Source organism: Ursus arctos, unplaced genomic scaffold (assembly GCF_023065955.2).
Source record: "Ursus arctos isolate Adak ecotype North America unplaced genomic scaffold, UrsArc2.0 scaffold_31, whole genome shotgun sequence".
Taxonomy (NCBI): Eukaryota; Metazoa; Chordata; class Mammalia; order Carnivora; family Ursidae; genus Ursus; species Ursus arctos.
Window position 1 is genome coordinate 11,181,025 of NW_026622997.1, and position 22,260 is coordinate 11,203,284.

The 22,260-nt window shown below is 46.8% G+C and overlaps 1 protein-coding gene across 2 annotated transcripts in view; it reads left to right on the forward strand.

Moving 5' to 3' along the window:
- Positions 1–16,831, forward strand: part of LY86 (lymphocyte antigen 86) — a 61,381-nt gene extending 44,550 nt beyond the window's left edge. For both annotated transcript variants that reach the window (XM_026511434.4, XM_048225834.2), the window contains 2 exons: positions 12,496–12,548; positions 16,437–16,831. In XM_026511434.4, coding sequence (XP_026367219.1) covers positions 12,496–12,548; positions 16,437–16,520 — 137 coding nt within the window. In that variant the 3' untranslated portion in view covers positions 16,521–16,831. The remainder of the gene's footprint in view (positions 1–12,495; positions 12,549–16,436) is intronic.
- The last annotated feature ends 5,429 nt before the right edge of the window (positions 16,832–22,260 follow it).

Here is a 22,260-nt window from a genome sequence, read left to right on the forward strand (position 1 = left end):
CCTTTTACAAGCTGGAGAACCCTTTAGTCAAGGAAATAATTGCTCCCTGGTTTATCTTCTATGTAAATCTGAACATTCCTACTTTAAGTGTTTGTCCAAAGTGGGGAATGCTTTGTAATTAGATGAATTTTAATATACAGCACAGTAGATCCCCTGAGAACTGTATATAAAGTCTGACATGACATTTCCCACAAGGCAGATATTATCTCTGACAGCAGCTAAGGGATTCTGCTATAATATTCATTGATTTTATATACAAATAAGACAAAGGCAGAAGCATAGGGCATGCTCATGTTGGCTACCTGTCCTCCCGCCGTTTTGTTAGCTCTGGTGTCTGTCAGCTGTCCTGGTTTATGCTGAACGACTGCACCTGGCCATCCTCTGAGCATCATTAATATTAATTGCAGAAACATCTCAACCTCACTGTCTGTAACGATTCAGAATTTGGTCTGAACAGTTCTATCTAGGTGAGCAGTTCCGATCTCATCAGCTAGATTTCTATTGCCCTCGCTCTCTCTGTTTCTATATGCTCCCTTTCGCGGGTCTGTGAAATGGAGGAAATTTGGAAATTGCCTAGATTTGGAAAAATTCCCACAGATGCTTTCTGCAAAATGCCTATGCCTTGCACTGCTGTCATAGAAGATAGGGCAAAAACACCTTCCAGGCAAGAGTTTCCACCATTAATCTACACCGACGGTCCTGACAATCTCTATAAAGCACGCCCACAGCCAGGCACCCCCACTGTGAGTCTCACTTTTCAACTGTTCCGCATTCACTGCACACACACTAACGAATGCAAGCCCCAGGAATACGGTCATTGATTACTGCTCTAAGAGAAGGGGAACAAGCGGCTTGATCTGAGGCCTCAACTTTAAAATATGCCTTCTCTGGATTGTCACCTCTGTCCCACCTGTCTGCTTACCTTGGATTTCTGGGCCATTTTAGGCCACCTGCTTCTGCAAATTCCTTTGCTTCAGGCTTTCTGCTCTGCTGTCCCTGTAACTTCCTTCTCAATCTGTCCAGATCCCAGCTTCTCGTCCTCTTTCCCCAGATAACAAAGGGGCTTAGATGGGAACTCGTGTGTCTTGGTCCCACTTCCCTTGGATGAATCCACAGACCCATGAGGGGGGTGATGGTCCTCTGCCACCTGGGAACTGCAGTTTCTTCTGCCATTACCAACCCCACTGTCATTCCATTGCTGTAGGAGAACGCTACCAGCCCCTGTATTATTCTCCAAGAATTTTCTGGGGCCTGCCTCATCCCACTGCAGCGCTGCCTGGGAAAGCAGGAGGCTTCTCAAACTTGCACATACATCACAGCACCTGGAGGATTTGTCAACCACAGATTGTTGGTCCCACCCCCAATTTTCAATTCAGTACTTCTGGAGAGGCTTAAAATTTGCATTTCTTACAAGTGCCCGGGTAAGGCTGATGATGCTGATCCAGGGACCACACTTTGAGAACCACTAGCCTGGTTGGGGACAAGCACAGGGTTTGAAGCTAACCCTGCACAGAGTTGGACCCTCACTGCCACCTGTGTTTACGTGACTTCAAGCAAATTACTCGATCTTTCTAAAAAGCATCACTTTCTTCCTGTGTACAATAAGGAAAATACGGGTGATCTCGTGGGAGTGTTAGAAGGACAAGATGGGGTAATACATGCAAAGCCCTTCGAACAGTCTGACACAGAGTAAGCGCTCAGTGCATGATAAATGGAAGCTACTTCATGCAGCTGATTAGGGATTTCTCAAGCAAGGGCTCTGGGCCCCTGAAGTCATCCATCTCAGCGTGGAAGTCTGCATTTTAACAAGGTCTGCAGGGGCAGGGGAGCTTTCGAGGCTTGGAAGTTGAAGACCTTTTTCCTCGGAGGTAGCAGGAACATGACTCCAGTCCAAGCTGCATACCCTCTGGTGGCCCACACAGCACAGTCTCCGTGGCCTCTTTGTGCCTCCGGGGAGAGAGCGCCATTTGCATTTCTCCTGACATTGGACATTTGAAGCATCGTCTCCTCAGCCTTCAGCCCTTCTTCTTTTCATGTTTTATTCTTTGTCTGCATCCTTCAAGCAGCTGTGGATTTGCTGGGCCGCCGCCACTGCTGCAGACTAATGGAGAGAGTCAACAAAAACAGTGGTGTGTGATGCACTAGCAGAAAACTCCCACTCTTTTTTTTTTTTTTTAAGATTTTATTTATTTATTTGACAGAGATAGAGACAGCCAGCGAGAGAGGGAACAGAAGCAGGGGGAGTGGGAGAGGGAGAAGCAGGCTCCCAGTGGAGGAGCCCGATGTGGGGCTCGATCCCAGAACGCTGGGATCACGCCCCAAGCAAAAGGCAGACGCTCAACGACTGAGCCACCCAGGCGCCCCAGAAAACTCCCACTCTTAAACTGCAAAAAATAGAAGTAGGAACAACAATCAACCTGGAGAGGGTACCAGCAATGACCAAAGAAGAAGAAGAAGAAGAAGAAGAAGAAGAAGAAGAAGAGGAGGAGGAGGAGGAGGAGGAGGAGGAGGAGGAGGAGGAGGAGGAGGAAAGCATATTGCCTATTAAGAAATCCTACAGCCCTAGGAAATTTCTTTCTGTCCACAAATTCAAGCCCATCTGTAAGAGCCAATAATATGTTGGAACTGTCCTTTGCCATCAGTCGCAGTTTCAGTTTAGTTGAACCCAGCATGTTTAGATTGATGATGACCTAGGATCAAAGCATTTTTAATTTTCTAAGACAATACAAGCTCCTTTACGAATTTTCAGCCTATTGTAGATTTTCAAAACCCTGGCTCGACAACTCCCACACTTTCATGTAATAATCATTTATGAAGCCAGTTAAGAAGGCCAACTCCCAGCTCCCTGGACCACTCAAAACTCTAATCCCACAGGTTGCTGGTATTTGCATTTTAACAAACATCCTGAGAACTCTGATGTGCATGCACCCCAGAGACCCCCAATCTGAGAAAGGCCACCCTTTGCAATGTCTGTTCTATTTTTTCCCATCACATTGCTCTTTCCTGCATCTGCCCCAGGTTTCTGGAGATCAATTCAATTTCTCCTCTTTCTCCCCAGCACTGTCTTCTTCATTTCCATTTCTGGAAATCCAATCAGCCCACCAATTCACAAGTTATATTTTGAGAGTTACATTAACTATTTATCCACTGAAATTCAGAAATAAGTTGGTAGGGAAAAAAACTTAAATGTTCTTTCCCTTCTCATTGCCAGAAGTTATGTATCTCTTGAACGGAAACTGAGCAGCAAAGACAAAAAGGTCTTGTAGGAGGAATAAACTTGGAAACAAATCATTTCACCTTCTGGACACCAATTCCTCATCAGTGACTTAATAATTGGCACCGCCTGGGGGGTACTTGGGTGTCTCCGTCAGTTAAGCTTCCAAATCTTGATTTCGGCTCAAGTCATGATCTCAGGGCTGTGGAATTGAGCCCCACATCAGACTGAGTGCTCAGTGAGGAGTCTGCTTGGGATTCTCTCTCTCCCTCTGGCTCTGCCCTTCCCGCAATGTACGTTCACTCTCTCTCTTTCTCTAAAATAAATAAATAAACCTTTTTTAAAAATAAATAATTGGCACCATTTGGTACAGTTGCCACTAGCCACATGTGGCTAGTGGGCACCAGAAATGTGGCCAGTCCAGAGTGATATGTGCTTTAAGTGTAGAATACACACTACATTTTGAAGATTTTGTGCAAAAAAAAAAAAAAATTGTTAAAAAAAGACTTCTAAATATCTTGTTAATTTTTTATATTGGTTACATATTGAAATTATAGTATTTTAAGATATGGGTTAAAATATATTTATATTCTTGAATTAATTTCACATGCTTTTTTTTTCCTTTTTGTAAAATATGGCTACTAGAAAATTTTAAATTATGTATGTGGCTCACGTTATATTTCTATTAGACAGCGCTGACCTAAAACTATCCAGTATGATAGCCACTAGTCACATGTGGCTATTTAAATCATTTACATTTAAATTAAATCAAAAACTCAGGTCATCAGTCACACTGGCCACATTTAGCTAGAGGCTCCCATATTTGGTGATGCAGATATGGAACATTTCCATCTTTGCAGAACATCATTAGACATCACTGACATAGTAGTTTCTATATTGCTCTAATTTTTTTAACGGTCTATCCTGAATGCAAGTATGTGAATGTATATTTGAAACTTCACTCTCCAGCCCAAGCTATAACCTCAAGTACCTTCTCTTTTCCTGAAATCTTGGGTTATGCTGGTGTCATGGTTCTGAAGGGCCCTTTGTTGGGGACCCAAATTCAAACAAGCCATCACTCTCGGCCCCTTCTCAGGTCGATCACCTGGAGCCTCCTCTCTTAATCCAAGACAACTGTGTTAGTTTCCTACTGCTGTTGTAACAAACGACCACAAATTTAGTAACTTGTAACAAGTTTATTCTCTTGTAGTTTGGGATGTCAGAAGTCTAAAATCAAAGTGTCAGTAGGACTGTGTTCCTTCTAGAAGCCTCAGGGGAGAATCCATTTCCTTGACTTTTTCAGTTTCTAGAAGCATTTGTTGGCTTGAAACCAGTTTGTAATCTCACTGAACTCACCCAGATAATCCAGGTTAATCTCCCCATCTCAAACTTTAGCATTATTATATCCACAAAGTCCCTTTTGTCACAGAAGGTAACATACTCATAGGCTCTGGGGATAAGGACACAGACATCTTGAAGGGTGGGCATTTGTAGCCTGCTCAGCTCCCAACTGGAAAATCAATCCATCTTATCTGACCTCCGCGTACCACGTAAAAAGGCCAACTAATTGTGCATAATCCAAGGAAAACCCAAACTCTATATGTTTTCAATGAAAATGCCTTCGCAGAAGTCAACCGTTTGGAGAACTTCACAGACGATACAGTTACTCGTGTTCCTGAGCAGAGATACGAGTTTTTCTGTTAAGGGATTACATCATTGCTCAGAAAAGGTTTGCCTTGTTGGGCCATTATTTTCACCCTGTCTGAGACCCCCTAAAGCTCCCACCTGCCATGGATCCTTCCTACTCACAAGAAAAGCTATTTGGCTGGAAGTCAATTCCACGACCCATGTGTTGGAATCATTCCAACAGAGAAAGAGGGTGAGATAGCAATGAGTCCTTTATAAAAGTTTATTATTAAGAGGAAGCCAGGATGCAACTAGGGGAAAAAAGAATAGGGGTAACAGGTGCATCTCGGATTCACCAGAGAGGTGAAGGAGTGGGCCCGTGAGCAAGGAAGCCCTTAGAAGATTCTCATTTCATAGTTTTATAAATGATCCATTGCAAGGGCACAGTGAATGCTTTCAAGTTGTAAATAACATTAAGTTTCTCTAGTGGTAAAATGGCCAAAACGAAGATCTCATTAGCCCGTTTGAATGAACCGTGAAAGATATCGAAGTAGTACAGACAAAGCTAACACCTGTAGTAATCCAAACTCTAATCAGATACTTATGAGCTCCAAAGTGCAGTTGTAATTCTGAAAAGGACCACAGCTAGGATGCCCAGAACTGACCAGAGGGGCCAAAAACATGCTGGATATCTCAAGATAGGTTTGGAAATAAAATTGAACATGTTTTAATGACTGAGCTCCCATATGCAACAGCAAAAATTCTCTCAAAAAAAGGATCATCTGATATGCCCAGGAATCCCAAAGCTTCGAATCAGTTTAGAGAATATACCTCATTTATTACAGGTTGCACCACATTGGCCCACAGTGGCCCAATGCTCAGGCACAGTAAGAGTCCATGCGTCTGAACGAAGAACCTAGAATCTGAGAGGCCAGCTGCACACCTCTCCCGCTCCTTCTCTGCTCCCCCTTTCCCATTCCTGCTGGCTCCCTCACAGCCACCCACCCACCCAGCATGGTCTTCACCTCCTCATCCCTCTCTCTCAACTCTTGTCTTCTTCAAAGTGTGAGGTTCTGAGCCTTCTCAAGGACAATCCAGGACATTCATTCTTCTTGCAGAAGTCAGAGAGTAGCTTCGAGGGTGCTCAGATTTAGCTTCTAGACTGGGTGACTCCATCATCACAGTCAGGCCCAAATATATCGGCAGCCAACTTTCTAAGACGGTCACTGGCTCATACGGGGCCTTGGTACAAATTGGGAAAAGGTTCACCTTCTGCCAGGAAGTGTTGGTAGTTTGGGGCTCCCCCGCAAAGCCAGAGACAAGGACTTGGGGGTGGGGAGTTATTAGGAAGCAATGCCAGAAAGCAGGCATGAGCGAGGAACTCGAGGGTTTCGGGGCAGGAGGAAAAGCCAGGAAGGGATAAATGGGCAACTGATTACTGGGAAGGGAACCAGGGCTCTGCCCCACTGGGATCCTGGGGAACTGCAGTGTGCATGTCAGAATTATCCCTCTGAAGGTCGGGAGGTTATGGAATTTATCCCCAGATTCCAGTCCTCCTGGGTTGAGGGCTTGCAGAGGATAACACCCCCGGACTTCCAGCTGTCCTACTCGGGCCACTGCACAGCGGGAAAGTACGGAGGGGTGGCAGGCTCTTGACCTGGGACAAACGTTCAATGCATGGCCGATGCTACCAAGGCTGCCCTTATTTCAAAACCGGCTAAGAGATGAGGCCAGGACAGCAGAAGGATCTGTAGGTGGGACCCAGCCCCAGGCTGCGGAGCCTGGCCCCACGGGGCAGGAACTAGATTTGTGCCCCCACCCACCCCCTCGGCCGGCAGTCTGGGCAACTGCACGCAGACGCTCAGGTCGCTTCCGAGGTGGTACGGGCACACTGAAGTCCTCTGGTGGCCAGCCCTCAGGAAAGACATAAAGAAGGCACGGGCTCTGCAGAATAAAAGGCGAAACGGCCCAGGAGATAGAGAAGCTGACAAAGTCAGACACACCAAATAAATAAATAAATAATAAAAAAATAAAAACTGGGCCCGGGGCCCAGCCTGGAGCTACCTGCCCAGACTGCCTGAAACCCATCCATGGAAACCCAGAAGAAACCTCAAGGCTTTCAGGCCCTCAGGGAGTCTGTCTACAGCCACAATCCCCTGGAGGCAAGGGGACACTCCTTTGAGTCCCCACCAGGCAAGCTCATTATGAATTTAAACGAGAGCCCTAACCAGCACCTAGCTCATTGCCCTGTGGGCCCAGGAAGCATTTTCTACACCCTGCAGGGTCAGAGACTGAAAAAAGCAGAGCTAAAATCAGGGAGAAGATGAGCAGCCGTGCCCGGGCCTTAGCCATCTGCCAGACTTGGGTGTCTTAAAGGAAATGCCCGGAGGCAGGGAGAGGAGTGAAGATTATATTTAGAGCTCACTAAAATGAAGTCATGCGCTCGCTCACTCTCGCTCTAGAGACAAGGCTCCTGGTCTACTTGGAACACTCTCCCGACTCCGTCTTTGCTGTGGGACCACTGCCCACAGGAGCCCTTGTAAGGGGGCCTCCCCAGCTCCTGAGGTGCCCCCATTCCCTGGAGAGCAGGCTGAAGCCTGTGTCCTCCTAGTTCAGCACATCTCCCCCAAAGATCGCCCTCAACTGGGCCTGGCAGGTAGGAAAAAGATTCAAAGCTGGAGTAAATAAATAAATGATGATTTTTAAAATCTTTGTTCTGAATGTACTAATTGGCCTATTTATGATAAATTGTAACTCTTAAGTATTTTTACAGTGTTGAACACCCTCCTGGTGCTTAAATATTGATGACATTTTTGTAATAAATTTGGAAGACTGGAGGCAATTGCAGTAAGACACTGGGGAGGGCTAGGAAACAGGGAGAATGCCTTGGACAGAACCCACGCATTCGGGACGTGCTTCCAGGGGGCATTCACGCTGCTTGCAGAGGACAAAGGGTTGCAGAGCAGGAGACAGCCCAGAGCCTCACGTCCATCGAATCCAAAACCCTTTGGGACCTTTTATTTCCACAATTTAAAAATCAATTTCCTTTCTGAAAAAGACACTATGTGCCAACCACACAAAGATCTGGGTCAAAAACAAAGCCACTTTACAGAAATGACTTCATGTGTTCAGAACCGGGGAGGTGGATTTCTTTAATCCGCAGCACACCAAAAACTGATAAAGATTTCAAATGGAAGAAAGGAAGGAGTGGGTACAGATATACTGGGGCTCTTTTTATAGTCCTGGAGTGCGAGAATGTTAATTAGAGGAATTTCAGAATCGGGGAGGATCTAAGAACGGAAGGGGCGAGAATTTAATTTTAGGTGTTGTTTCATTAGGTTAAAAAAAAAAAAAAGTTTCATGAGTGACTTGCAGCCGTTCTCGGGAACTTCACAGACCCCCAAAAAGCTCCAACTGAAACTGTAAAGTGTGAGAGAGAGATTTAATGAAAACCTCTCGGCCCAGTACAGAACCTCTTTATTTGAGACACACAATTTGCAAATCTTGGAGCATAAAATGCCCTTCAACAGATGACTGGATTAAGAAGCTGTGGTCCATATATACAATGGAATAGTACTCAGCTATCAGAAAGAACGAGTTCTCAACATTTGCTGCAACGTGGACGGCACTGGAGGAGATAATGCTAAGTGAAATAAGTCAAGCAGAGAAAGTCAGTTATCATATGGTTTCTCTCATCTATGGAACATAAGAACTAGGAAGATCGGTAGGGGAAGAAAGGGATAAAGAAAGGGGGGTAATCAGAAGGGGCAATGAAGCATGAGAGACTATGGACTCTGGGAAACAAACTGAGGGCTTCAGAGGGGAAGGGGGTGGGGGAATGGGATAGGCTGGTGATGGGTAGTAAGGAGGGCACATATTGCATGGTGCACTGGGTGTTATATGCAACTAATGAATCATCGAATTTTGCATTAGAAACCAGGGATGTACTGTATGGTGACTAACATAATATAATAAAAAAACATTAAAAAAAATAAAAATAAACTAAAAAAATGAGCATAATAGAATGTTAGATATCATTCTAATGTGATTCTTCAAAGAGCTGTCCTCATCTGTTTTTTAAAACGAATGGCACCAACAGAACTTACTAGCTGTTGCCTCTGCCAAAAGGTTCCAAAACCTGGACTTGATGTGTTCCTTGGCATCCAAGTGGGTCTTCATGGCATTACCCTTTTTCCCATCCGGTGGATAGTAATGCAGCTAATAACTACTGGCTCTGGCCTTACTGGGGACCCAAGTCCTCTCAGCAAGTTTACGTACAGTTCTCTGGTCCCCCCATGCCCTGCAGGAGAGACATTCTCGTTTCCCTCTTGCAAGTGCAGAAATTGATTTGTAGGATGGACACTCAGCCAGCAAATAGGAGAGCTGGGTCCTAAAGTCAGTTCTGTCTGCTTCCAAGGTCAAGCCGTTTGCACTACGCCACCTTAGGACAATCCGTAGAAGCATAAAGCAGGGGTAAAATGTGTCCAAGGGAACCCGCCCAGACCAGACACGCACAGGCACACTCACTCCCCATTCTTGGACTCTGCTCCTGCGTCCCTTACTTTGATGGCCAGCGTGAGTGATCTTGACTGGTTCATGCCCATAGCACTCACAGTCCTTGCGTTGTGAGCAGCAGAAATCCATTTCTGCCAACAAAAGCAAAGGGATTTTCTGAAAGGCACACGGTACAAAGGCTGCAACACCAGGCAGAAAGCGAACAGCCCTAGATACTGGTGAGTTGAAATAAAACAAACCATCTCTTGCCAGAATAGGTTGGCCCTGGGTCTCTTCTTTGTCTTCCTGCTCAGATTGCTCTGGCTTGGGTCAGAGAATATCCACTGGGGAAGAGAATTTCCTAAAAAAGGAATGGTGTACTGGTAGCTGGGCCACTGCATTGCGTAACTCCAGGGGGCACCACTCACATATTAGAACGTGAACGGTATGCCCTCCGGTTGTACTACAAATGAATCCCAGGCAGCCCCCTCTGAACTCTCGGCACTTGTTAGATACACCGCCCACATGCACCACTCATTTCTCCCACGGTTAACTTTCTGCACAGCTAGTCATTGTATCTTTCCCAATTGCACTTCAACATGTCTATTTCTAAAACCACATCACAGGGAGAAGTAGCTTCCAATTAAACTTTTGCTTATATCCACAACCAAATATGTATTTCCTTTCAAAATTAAATGGATCAATGGTGCCTGGGTGGCTCAGTTAAGTGTCTGCCTTCTGCTTAGGTCATGATCCCAGGGTCCTGGGATGAGTCCCGCATCGGGCTCCTTTCTCAGAGGGAGCCTGCCTCTCCCTCTGCATCTGCCTACCTCTCCCCCTGCCTCTGCCTGCCTCTCCCCCTGCTTGGGTGCCCTGTCTCTCTCTCTCTGTCAAATAAATAAATAAAAATCTTCCAAAAAAGAATAAATAAATGGATCAGTTCAGTTAGTGCAATGAAACAGGAATGTTGTCCCTCTGGCACCTACCATGTTTGCACATTATCCTTGCAAGGTACAAGAAATTGACCATAGGAAGGAAGGATAGACATGTTTGGGACATGAGCCAACAGAAGCCAAAGGCTATGCTAAGAATGGGTCTCCTGCTAGAAGTTAAGGTTCAGATTGCCTGGAGATGCCTTTTCTAAATGCCCCCCATACCCCTGATATCATTCCATGTGGGCAGCTGCTCATGCACCAGCCATGCCCCTGGCCCCAAGCCCCTTTTCATGGAGAGAGTTTGGACGGTCTCCAAATATTTATTGAGCAGTGGTTAGGCACCAGAAGCTATGTGAGGCAGGAAGTCACTGTGCCATTAAAGGAGCTCAATACTTAATGCCAACAATAAACCAATAAGCATTTATTCAACTCCATCGTCCTCCACCATCCCTCCCACCCTTGTCACCAGATTGACTGTTCTGATGGCTCTCTCCCTAATCCAGTCTCTTGTGTCAGCATGGCCCAGGCCCAGAGATTTCCAGCAGGGAGAGGATCACAATAGCAGGAGCAAGAATGAAGTTGGTTGACAAACCCACATTCTGGCTCTGGATCTGTTCATTCAACCACCTCTGTAACAACCTGATATTGCGCCCTGCTGTGTGTTCGACCTTGCAGCGTCCTGGGACCTGTGCAAAGAAAAAGGCACAGACTACTGAAGGAAGCAGCCTATAAACAAACGATTACAATTCTGGGCAACCAATGCTTCAAATGGTTCGCATAATATTCTTGTCTACCGTTCTGTCTAGCACCTGGCATAACGCTTGGCCCGTATCGGGCAGATGCCCCCTAGTGCAGACTGGTGAGTGAATGTATTAATGCAAACGCTCATTTACTGCTCATCATGGACCAGGTGCTGTGGAAAGAGTTTTACTTTCATTAACTCATGTGATCCTCATGACAACTCTGTGAGGTGAATATTATTATAACCCCCGCCTCGTTTTCTGATGAGGAGACGGAGGCGCAGAAAGATCAGGTGACTTGCCCAACTAATAATCAAAAGAGCCCAAAGTCAAGCCCAGCACAGACAATCTGACCCAGAGTCTGTGCTCTTAAACACTATGCTTATCATGTGTGAAGGGCACGGGGCTGGGAGTCACAGAGACGGCAGTCACCATATGAGGAGCTGGGCAAGATTTCAATATTCAATATTGACATGACTGGCCCACCCACCACCATAATGTCCCAGCAGTTTGACCTCCCCTAATGTTTTCCATCATTACACCTCAACCGCTGACTCCCACATCAATCCTATGTGTTGTCATCACCAGTAAATGCACCACTTCTGAAATCTCAGTGTCAAGCCTTCTGCCCTCTGGCTTTACCATGTCCTTCTAGACCTCCCTGCATTCTAGGACCCTAACAGCAACGATGGAAACCCCATTCAACTGACTCTACCACTGTTTCTACTCTCAACCCACCCTACCTTCTTTTACTTCCCTACCCTCCTTATATTCCGTGATCTGTTATCATAAGCTGTCCCCAATCTACTCCCAAAAGCCTGGACTTTCTCTCCTCATCATTCTTGCCCAGTAAAACTACCCAACCATCTACCCTCTCCATTCCTTTATCAGAGCTTCTGAACGTTGCCTCATTCTCCTCCCCAGGGCTTACCTCAAATATCATCTCTCTAGAGATGCCTTCCTTGGCCAGCCATCCAATCAAACATGGCGTTTCCTAGTTTGCTATTTTAGCCAATTATTTTTTGAGTGCTTTCCAGACATTGTTATTAGCACTTTACATTGATTAACTCTTTGATTCCTCAGAGCTCAGAAAAGTGGACTCTGTTATTGTCATTATTAAACCCATTCTAAAAAGGGGAACTGAGCCCAAAGAGGTCATGACTATCCAAGATAAAACACTTATCAAAGGCAGTCTCAGGACTTAACCCCACGCACCCTGACTCCAGCCTGGCCTCTTAACCATCACACCATCTGCCTCTCACACAGCCAGCATGTCTTCTTCTGGCACTTTCTACAGTCCAGCTAGTGCCTTGTGTAGTTATTTACATGCTGTCAGGGTTCTACTTAGAATATGAGCAACTGTGTGGACAGAGACCTTCTTTTTCATCACTGGATCCCTACTGCACAGCGAGTGCAGAAAATATGAGCAAATCATTTTTGTTTAATATGATCGAGTAACATTATGCCTGTTTTGTGTATGTTTCAGAGCAGATTTATTTTGCTGGCCCCATCAATAATCCTGGAATTGAAATTCCTGAGGTAAGGTCTTGGTTTTCTGTTTTGCTCTGTTACTTAATTATTGTATTGAGCAGTTTCTTAGAGGAGAGGGAGGTGGAGGAGGGAATTAAATTTAAACATTTTCCATTGGCCATCACTAAGAACACGCTTCTTCAAAAAAGCTGTTACCTCACAGTAGGCACATACAAATGCTTAGACATTGATTTTTGCCATTTTGGTGTGTCACATTTTATGTCCTGATGGACACTCGGGAATCCTCTGAGCAGAGAGCTCCCACGTCCCGGCCGGCAAGATTGCCTGTGTCTTCGGGGATCACATGGGCTAAAGCCGTTGGGGGTGGGCTGTCGGTGAGGCTGGCTGTTTGGAGAAAAGAAGAAACACACATACAACCATGAGGGCTTATAAGCTCCCAGGTTCCGGTCTTGCACTATTACTCATGGCTGCCACCAGGTGAATAAAATGCCCCCACCCTGAGCATTCACTGACGAGGCTCACAGCTAAGAGTAGAGTTTTCCACTAATCCCTTTTTATGCAAAATAATGTGACCTTATTAAATGGCTGAATTCAAACAGCGCTGACGTAAGCAATACATTTTCAATACGCTATTCGCGAGAGAATGTTATGGGACATCATAAAAGGAAACACAAAGATGTAATAACTATATTTTTTGTTTCAACCTCATCCTCTCGGTTTTCCAAAAAACCCATGCATGATTCTGGGAAAGGGTCTCCTTCTGCATCAAGAATTTTTTAAACTTGCATTTTTCATGTGTGTTTTCTTTCTGTCCCACTCTCTGGGTTCCTAAGGTGTAAGCTCTCATGTCTCTAGAACATTCTCTAGTGTTGCTCTTGCAGATGGGAAGTTTCCAGCTTCACCTTCCCCCTCAGGGATTCTCCAGAGTCTTCTCTGCAGACCTTTCAGTAAAATATTAGAGTCTTGCAAACTCCCTTCACTTCTAGGATGTGGGACCAAAATTCTCCCAGGTTGTTTTTTCTTGAAATCTTTGCTATTTGAATTCTTTTTCCTACCTTATTTTCCTTCTGAATCCTTCCATTCCCCCTCCCTTTGGAGATTGACTTAAAATTTGCAAACAATTGATTTTCATCTTGCAACATTGACTTAAAAAAAAAAAAAACAAAAACAGTGCTCTTTAGGAAGAGCTATGAAATAGAAGGGAAAAGAACTTCTTAAAGACACAGAATCCCTTTGAAAGAAAATCTTGCAGAGATGTAAAAAAAAGCTTTATTGCATTCCCTTAGGATGCTTGGGTGAGTTCAGGACCTGCACTCTTCGACCAGTGTTGGTGCTCAGCAATGTTGCCCAACACGAGGGCAAAGCCAGGCTCAGGTGTCCCCACCGTGGGCATGGTTGTTTAAGCATCCATCGGTCCTCTTCCCCCTCTGAGGTTTGGGCCTAGGAAACAGAAACCTGGCCAGCCCTGACTGCGCCCAGCCTGCTGAAATTGACAGGGGACATAACCCAAGTGGGACACGTGCAACCTGTCACGTATGCAGCAGAGACAGCTGCCGGCCTTAATCTCAACATGAGCTCCCACGCTGGCTGAGGACCAGCTGCAGCCAGCCCGGCTTCCTTGGCTGACAGCCAGCCAGCAAGGCTCAGAGACTTTGCTTCCTAATATGGGGCAGAGACAGTGTGAAGCCTTCTGGTTTAAAAGACCTGCCCCAGATCCCCTCCTCCCACCACATCCCCCAGAGATGGGCTCTGTGCTAATTTCATCCCTGCTGGCTGGAAACTTTTCCATTCGGCAGTCAATCTTCAGTGTCTTGGTGTTACTTTCTCTTTAACACAGCCAGTCCCTTGGCCCCGACTGAAGTCCTGCCTGGAGCCCAGCATCTCTATGACTGCTGTTTTCTGAATTAGAATTTAGAGATCCTTTGGGCTTCCAAAATGTGCGGGCAACACTTGTAAGTGAAGCCTCATCTAAGTGCCAAGGATACGACTATAAATTCCTGACCCACAAATTCAGTGTTCTCCTCAACAGCAGAGAGCCTGCCGCCCTCTGTTTCTTGTCCCTACTCTGCCCCTCCTGTCCTCCTAGTGTGTCCCTCCACCTGCCTGCAGATGAGCTTAATTGCCCAAATTCTCTTGCTTCCTAAACCAGAGCATGCATATCTTATACGTATGTAGGTATGTAGGCATGTATGGAATGTGAGTATGGAATTCACAACCTAGAAACCTTCCTGCAAATACTATGCTTTTTTCTTAGGCTTCTAAGGCAATAGTGAAAAATTCATCTGCTTTTCAATAATTTTGCGGGGTGTGTGCCTGAATGCAGACACTAAACATAAAGAAGGTGGTGATGAGGGGGACATGAGCAGAAGCACATTTGAACCTCTCTTTACTCATAATGAACTCTCTAACTTTCACGCTGCTTCGATTAAATTCCTACATTGCTTCTGAAATCACAGCAGCTCGTATTTGAGCAGCCGGCCTCACGGGAGCCTGCGCTGTCACAGATCCTCAAGCTGAACGGCGCCCTAGGGGACACTCGGCGCAACCCTCTCACCTCAGCCGCCGTCCAGAGTACAGCCTGGCTCTGCCGAACGCGGTGTTCATTGTTGGGGAACCCGCTTGCTCCTGGACCTCTGCTAATTGCTAGAAAGTTATTCTTCTCTAACAAAAACTGCCTCTCATGCAATCTCCATCCCGTGGTCTGATTTATTCCTTCCCTCTGGCTTATACAGATTAAACCCCTTTTCTTCTTTGGGTGACAGGCACTTCAAAGATGTGCCAGGAATCTCTTGAGATCTTACCCTCTTGGGCCCTTTGCCCTGCTTAGCGGCACCTCCCACGGCCCAGAACATCTCTCTCCAGACTGGTGAGCCTGAGGACACGTCATTCCACGTGGCCTCTGGGGGCTGGGGCGGGGCTTTGGCGCTGAGCAGACACATGGGTTTTTCTGCAGTTTCACATTCAGCCCAACCATTAACCACAGACGAAGAGAGTCCCCTGTGGAGGCTCAAATCCAGAAAGGAACCCTAAAAGGTGGCAATACATTTTCTCAGAGAACATTCTGGTTTCGTGCAGTTGAATTTTGATCCCCGAGAGGTTTTCTCTGTCTCAGCAAATGACACTTTCTCCTTCCAGTTGCTCAGGTCAGGATCTTTGGCGTCACCCTCAACCCCTCTCTTTCTCTGCCACCCACAGAGTTTCCTTGGTAAATCATTATTGGCTCTTCTTTCAAAATCTGTCCAGAATCCAATCTGGATTCTTCTCCTCACCTCTGCCGTCTGCCCCAGCCAGGGAAGTCTCCCACCTGGTCTTAAGTACTTCCACTCTCTGCCCCTACAGTCTCTGTGGGCAGCCAGGAGGGTCCTATTACCCTGTACATGTGATCAGACTACTCCCCTGGGGAAAACGCTCTCATGACCTGTGTCCCTGTCAGGGTGGAAGCCAGCATCCTCACCATGGCCTGGGAGGCCACCCCTGACTCATGTCCTCTCCCTCCTCCTCTGGTTCTCTCTCCCTGCAGCCCCGTGGGCGTCCTTCCTGTTCCTCACTCACAGGGTGCCAGCCCTCGGCACAGCGGGGGTGCCCCCATCTTCTTCAGGGCTTTGCCCAAAGGTCACCCCTGCAGCGGGACCTGCTTAAAACTGCCCACCAGTGCTAACCCAGCCCCACCCTGCCCTGCCCGGCCCAGCACTGCTGTCTCTCCTCTTCCCGCCGGCGTTCTGTCTCCGGCACCAGCACATGCCTGGAGCCATAGTGAAGCGTCGGGTACATCGTCTGTCTGTCCCAGGGAGCCCGTAAGCGCCTGGTTGGCCTGGTTCTACTTGATCCCCAGTGTCTTAAACAGTGCTGGCACCTGGGAGGCGCTCGACCCCTCCCAGTGCAACAACGGGCTGCTCTGTGGGTCGCACATCTCATGCTCTGCCTGCGTCCTTCCAGGGGGAATACCAGGTTCTGCTGCAACTGTACAATGAGAACCGTTCCACCGTGGCCTGCGCCAACGCCACTGTCACTCACTCCTGAGCAGCCGAACCTGGCGCGCGCTGTGTCTGCCGGGAGCCGCCAGCGGCTCACACTGAACCCGTACGAAAAGCCAGTCCACGGCCACGGAGAGGCTCACCGGAGGGGCAGGGGCAGATGTAGCCCCAGGACCAGACGTCCTCAGACTCCACACATGTGCATGCTTCTAAGGCACCTTCTGGCGGTCACAACGCCATCCCATGGGCCCGTCGTCCTCCGCGTGGCTGGACTCACCTGCTTCCCAGCTCCTCCGGAGCACGTCCCCGGGTACCCAGAATAAAGAAAGCTGGCCCACAGTCGTGCCTCATGGTTTGTTCAAAGGCTCTTAGTTCAGTCGCGTGGTTACAGCGTGATTTCTTCCAGACAAAGTGCCAGGTGCTAGCGAAGCATAAGTAGTTCTAAGAGATTGAGAAGGTTGAGTCCCTGGCTGGCATTAGCTGGCAGAATGTGCCCCTTGTCCTCCTCCTTCTCTGAGCAAGCTCTAGGCCCTCTGGCCACAAGGGCTGAGGAGCCAATAAATCCTTACAGAGAGCAACACCCCAATCCCACCTGGCCAAGCCTCATTAGATCACCGTCCCCAGAGCATGGTGGTCCCTGGCCTCAGCACGCCATGGCTCTCATGAATGCATTCATTAATGCTTGATGAGTACCTGCTGAACACTCCGGTCCTGGGCCCTATGCTCAGCACCGAGGCTACTCCAGGGAGCAAAACAGACAGTGCTGAGCTTGCGGTCCCCTGAAAAATTAAAAAGCCACGTCGATCAGTGGGCACGTTTGTTTGCATTCAGAAACACCTCCAACATCCTCCGTAAACGAGCAGGCTGCCGTCTTCTCTCAAAGCCATTGTGGCAGCCTCGTCTTTTTCTGTTCCAGGATGTGCAGAATCGCATGGTGGGCTCCACAGCCCTGACACCAGCCCATGCCCCACTCCCCACTCCTATCCTCCCAGTGTCCACTGGCCCAGCATCTGGCCCTCTTGCTCCTACTGGGGGACTGGTGTCAGGTGACTGGGTTGACTTTATCATTTGCAGGTCTTTGATATCCATAAAAGTGCCACTATGTTAGAGATTAAAAAGGGAAAAATCCAGCATTTAAAAATGTCCATTGCCATTAATTACCATCTGTACATAATTAAACTACCCAGAATAGCAGGCTGTAAGCGCCTGGCAAATTAAAACTTTAAAACCAGCATCAGAGGTTTTTTTGGGTTATGGAGAAACAAAATTATGGCAGTGTCCTCACTTACACCCATTAATGCTCAAGAAAGAAGACATACTGTGGTTATGCCCGGCGAGGGAACAGACCTCTGAACACACATGGGAGCGATCCTGTTAGACACACACACAGCAAACTGAACTTCTGATCCTTTGCCAGTCCCTCTAGTGAGACACTCCCCTGCTCTCTTCCTGGTAAGCGTTCTCACTTGCGGAGGGAAAGTTGCGGGGAGGTTCTGAGTACTCACGTGTTCCAACAGCACAGGCCAGTGGCCACAGCCTTGCAGAGGCAAGGACAAGGAATCAGCAACAAGCTCACTTTTCATTTTTCTGCCATTCATCTGTTCCCTTTCCCCTTCCTGTTCTTTGTCATCTTCTTACAATTCATTGACAATATGTGTACGTGTGTGTGAGCATGCATGTGTGTGAGAGAGAGAGAGAGAGAGAGGTTCAGACCTATGGGTTTGGGTTAAAAATGGATTTCCATGTACAGGGCTGGCCCCAGCCATGACGGAGTCCACGCGAATACACAGCAGCCATACTCAACGATTGGGATGAGAGGAAAAGAATGCGTTTCTCTGCCCCAAGATGTTTGTACATTTCACTATGAGTTCCACTCCTGCAAGTTGAGAAAGCTTTTCACTGGCTCCGTCTTGGTAGGAGAAAAGCTGGAATCATTATCGCTACGTGACATTCTGGCAGAACACAGGAACGAAGATGAAGTGTGGAACGGCCATCCCAGGAAGCCAGAGGCATTGAGGGGGAGGTGGGCAGCCCCGAGGCAAGGTCTCTGGGGCTGATCGCCCCGGCATGTGCCTGCTTGGCAGGCGAAGTGCGGAGCGTACACTGACAAAGAACTGAAGTGATGCCTCATTTTCCCATAAGCAGAGTTGCTGCTATTTCAAAATCACTAGAAAACATTCTAAACATTTCTCCTCAATAAACTTCCCTGAAAAAAACAAACAGACAAACAAAAAAGAACTCAGTTTGATTCAAGATGATGCTATGTTCCCAAAAAACTCTTGTGGAAATCGGACAGCTCCCATCATCTGGGCGTCCACAGGCCCCTCGCTATATTTTAGGGGAAACTCTCTGTATCTACAAATACAGTTAACCCTTGAACAACACGGACATTAGGCTCACCAAGCCCTAATGCAATTGAAAATCTATGTATAACTTCCGACTCCAAAAACTTAACCAAGAGCCTGCTGTTGACCAGAAGCATTACCGATCACATAGTCAGTTAACACATATTTTGTATGTTCTGTGTATTAAATATTGAATTCTTACAATAAAGTAAGCTAGAGAAAAAATGTTAAGAAAATGTAAGGAAGAGAAAATATATTCAGAATGCTGCACTATGTTGAAAAAACTCAGCATATAAGCGGACTCTCACAGTTTAAACCCATGTTGTTCGACAGTCAAGTGTGTGTGTGTGTGTGTGTGTGTGTGTGTGTGTGTGTGTGTGTGTTTGGTGGGAAGGAAATGCCAGTGCCCAAGACTAGGGCCCAGGCAGAAAGCTGAAGATCCATTTGGGCAGTGTGGTCACATCGCTTAGAATGTTTGGGCATAAGGAACAGACACTCAACTCAGTCTGCTTACACGTACAGGGACCTCGTTGGCCCCTGTGACTGCTGAGCCCCCACGTGTCTCTGGCGTCAGCCTTGGTTTGCTGAAGAGGTTCACACTTGCCATCAGTGTTCACCTCTATTTCTCCATGGTTCTTGCACCTCCGGCCTCTGTGAATACTGGTTTCACCCTCGGACAGTCTTTCCTATAAGAGCAAATAGTTTCACACTTGTCCAATGTACAAAGGGAAAGAGACAGCTCTCTCCGGAAGCCCTGCCATCATTCTGAGTGCTAGGTCATGCGACCCCACCCGGTGCTAGATTGGAGTTAGTCCCACGGGAGCCACCTTTGTCCCTAAGTGGAAACTGGGGGAGCTGGAAAGGGGGGAAGGGAGAAAAGGAGGAAAGATGCTGGGTAGTTGGGAGCATGTCTGGAGTTAGACAGGCGAGCACTGCCGTTCTAACTCTCCCCTACCTGCTAACGGAGTGAGTGACTTAATGCTCTAACCTTGGCTGGCTCACCCGCAAGTGTCAGCAATAACACCCACCTTATGGAAGTACTGCGAATTAAAGGAGAGAATGCACGGCAAGCACTTAGAACAGTGCCTAGCCCGTAACTCAATAAAAGTGAGTTTTTTTGCTAAGGTGGTGCCTAGTCCCTCTGGGCTGCTAGGAATACCGTCGCCTGAGTGCTTTATAAACAACAGACATTTATTTGTCACAGTTTTGGAGGTAGGAAGTCCAAGCTCAAGGCTGCTGGCAGGTTCAATGTGTGATGAGACTCTGCTTCCTGGTTTATAGGAGCTGTGTTCTCCTTGCACGTGGAGGAAGTGCAAGGTAGCTCTCTGGGACCTTTGTCATAGGGGCACTAATTGCATCTGTGAGGGCTCCACACTCATGACCCAATGACCTCCCAAAGGCCCCACCTCCAAATACCATCACACTGGGAGTTAAGATTTCAACATGTGACTTTGGAAGGACACAAACCATTCTGTTCATAGGAGGTAGGTATTCACCTTGCAGCCAAAACGCTGTTCCCTAATTTGCCTCTCCTGTCCCTTCTACTCTATTGAGGCAAAGGGTCTTTGAGCCCTGCCTTCGCCCATAAGCCCGCATTCCTTTTTAAGTGCTGAAGGGGTCCCTTGGCACCTTGATTTCTTTCTTAGAAGAAGGGGCATGCTCGCTGAGCTGCTTGCTGAAACGCTGAACTCTGAAGAGAATATAAGAGAAACATTCAGGTACAAGTTTCCGCTCAAACAGAAACATTAAATTAACCAGGCCAAACAGTCCCGAGGAAAGAAAATGTGTGTCATCGTTAATTAAGCTTGTTTCTTGTAAAAGAAAAAAAAAAGGCAAAGAGATACACATGCATAACGGAAGAACTAAATGTAACATCTGCACATTTAACAATTACATCTGCCTTCAGCCAAGATAACCCAAAATAGCTGGTGAGAGAAGGAAAAGGGCCACATCCTGATTTTAACCCGGATTTGTTAGGCAGGGGGTTTATCATCTCAGCGGTTCAGTTTCAGATTTGAATCAGCTCCATTTTTCTCGGTCAGCAACACGAGTTCCTCTGTCTAATTTCCTGCTCATTTTCTCTGGCGAGCGGGGTTCTAGGGGAATTGGGAAGGCGCTGTTTCCCCTCCAGCGGGTACACAGCTCCAGTGGCTCCACTTGGAACTGAAGACTTCGGCTGCCTTTACAAGCACCGGCCCTGAACTTTATTTTTGCCTCTCTCGATCCCCTCATCCAGCTTTCCTTTCCAATGTATGACAAAACTAAATCCTTTCCTCCTGCGGAAAAGAATGTATGCATTGATGTTATTTCAGCTGAAAACAATGATTTCTCTCCACCCCCTCCCCAGCTGATATTTTTGCGGATTCCCTGAAACCCAAGCAAGATCTGGAAAGAGAAAACATCCATGCCGTGGAAGGCTGTACCCTTCGGTGGTGGTTTCCCCTCCTCTTCTTCTATTCAGGGATGGTGGAAGAAAATTTGAGAAGGGGCTAAGAGACTATTACTGAAATGATTCAAGGATAGGATCAGGTTTCCACATAAAGATAAACTATAACTGATTAAAGTGCATGGGTGTAGGAAGACAATGTCTGGGGAGTCAGAATAATGACGTCAGTATGACAATAATAATATAGTTGTTTGGAAGCTAACAATTATCTAAGCATTTGCTACGTGCCATGCATCGACATATACACAGGTGCTCTCCCTGTCTCAATCACAGCCCACAGGTGCATGATGGGGCCACCCAAGCCATAGAAGAGAAAGCTAGTGTGACAGAAGGGAGGTAACTGGCCCTCGGCTTATGAGCTCCGCGGGCTGGGATTCCAGTCAGTCTGACTCCAAACCCCGGCACTTGTTGCTTGATGCTGCCCCTGGTTGTTTGGTTGGAGGTCACACGATAGGGAGCACTTTATGGGTTTAGTTGTGGGGTTGCAGAATTTGTCAAGTCAAGCAGCAAACAGGCTGCAGACAAAGGTGGGTTAATAAAGGAGTTCAATGAATTTGTTGATGAGAGCATAGGAGAAAAGAAAAGAACATATAAACACCATGAATGTTTAAGGCATATAGTGAACTACTGAGTTCCACGATTTGGAAGAACTCCACTCTGCTCTTCAGCAAGAACCAAAACCAAATAAACAAACAAATAAATAAATAAAAATTTCTTGGTCATTCACTTTCAACCTTATCTGGATAAATTGGATGAATAGTCCAAGATAGCCTGGCTTTTTCACTTTCTCTATTCCTTCCTTCCTTCCTTCCTTCCTTCCTTCCTTCCTTCCTTCCTTCCTTCCTTCTTTTCTTCTATCAGTAAATATTTATCCAGCACCAACTACTGACCACTGTATTAAGCACAGTATGTAAAATACTGATGTGTTTATGTATGTATGTAAAAATGAATAATACATCATTCCTATCTACCATCAGCTTACATTTTAAGAAAAG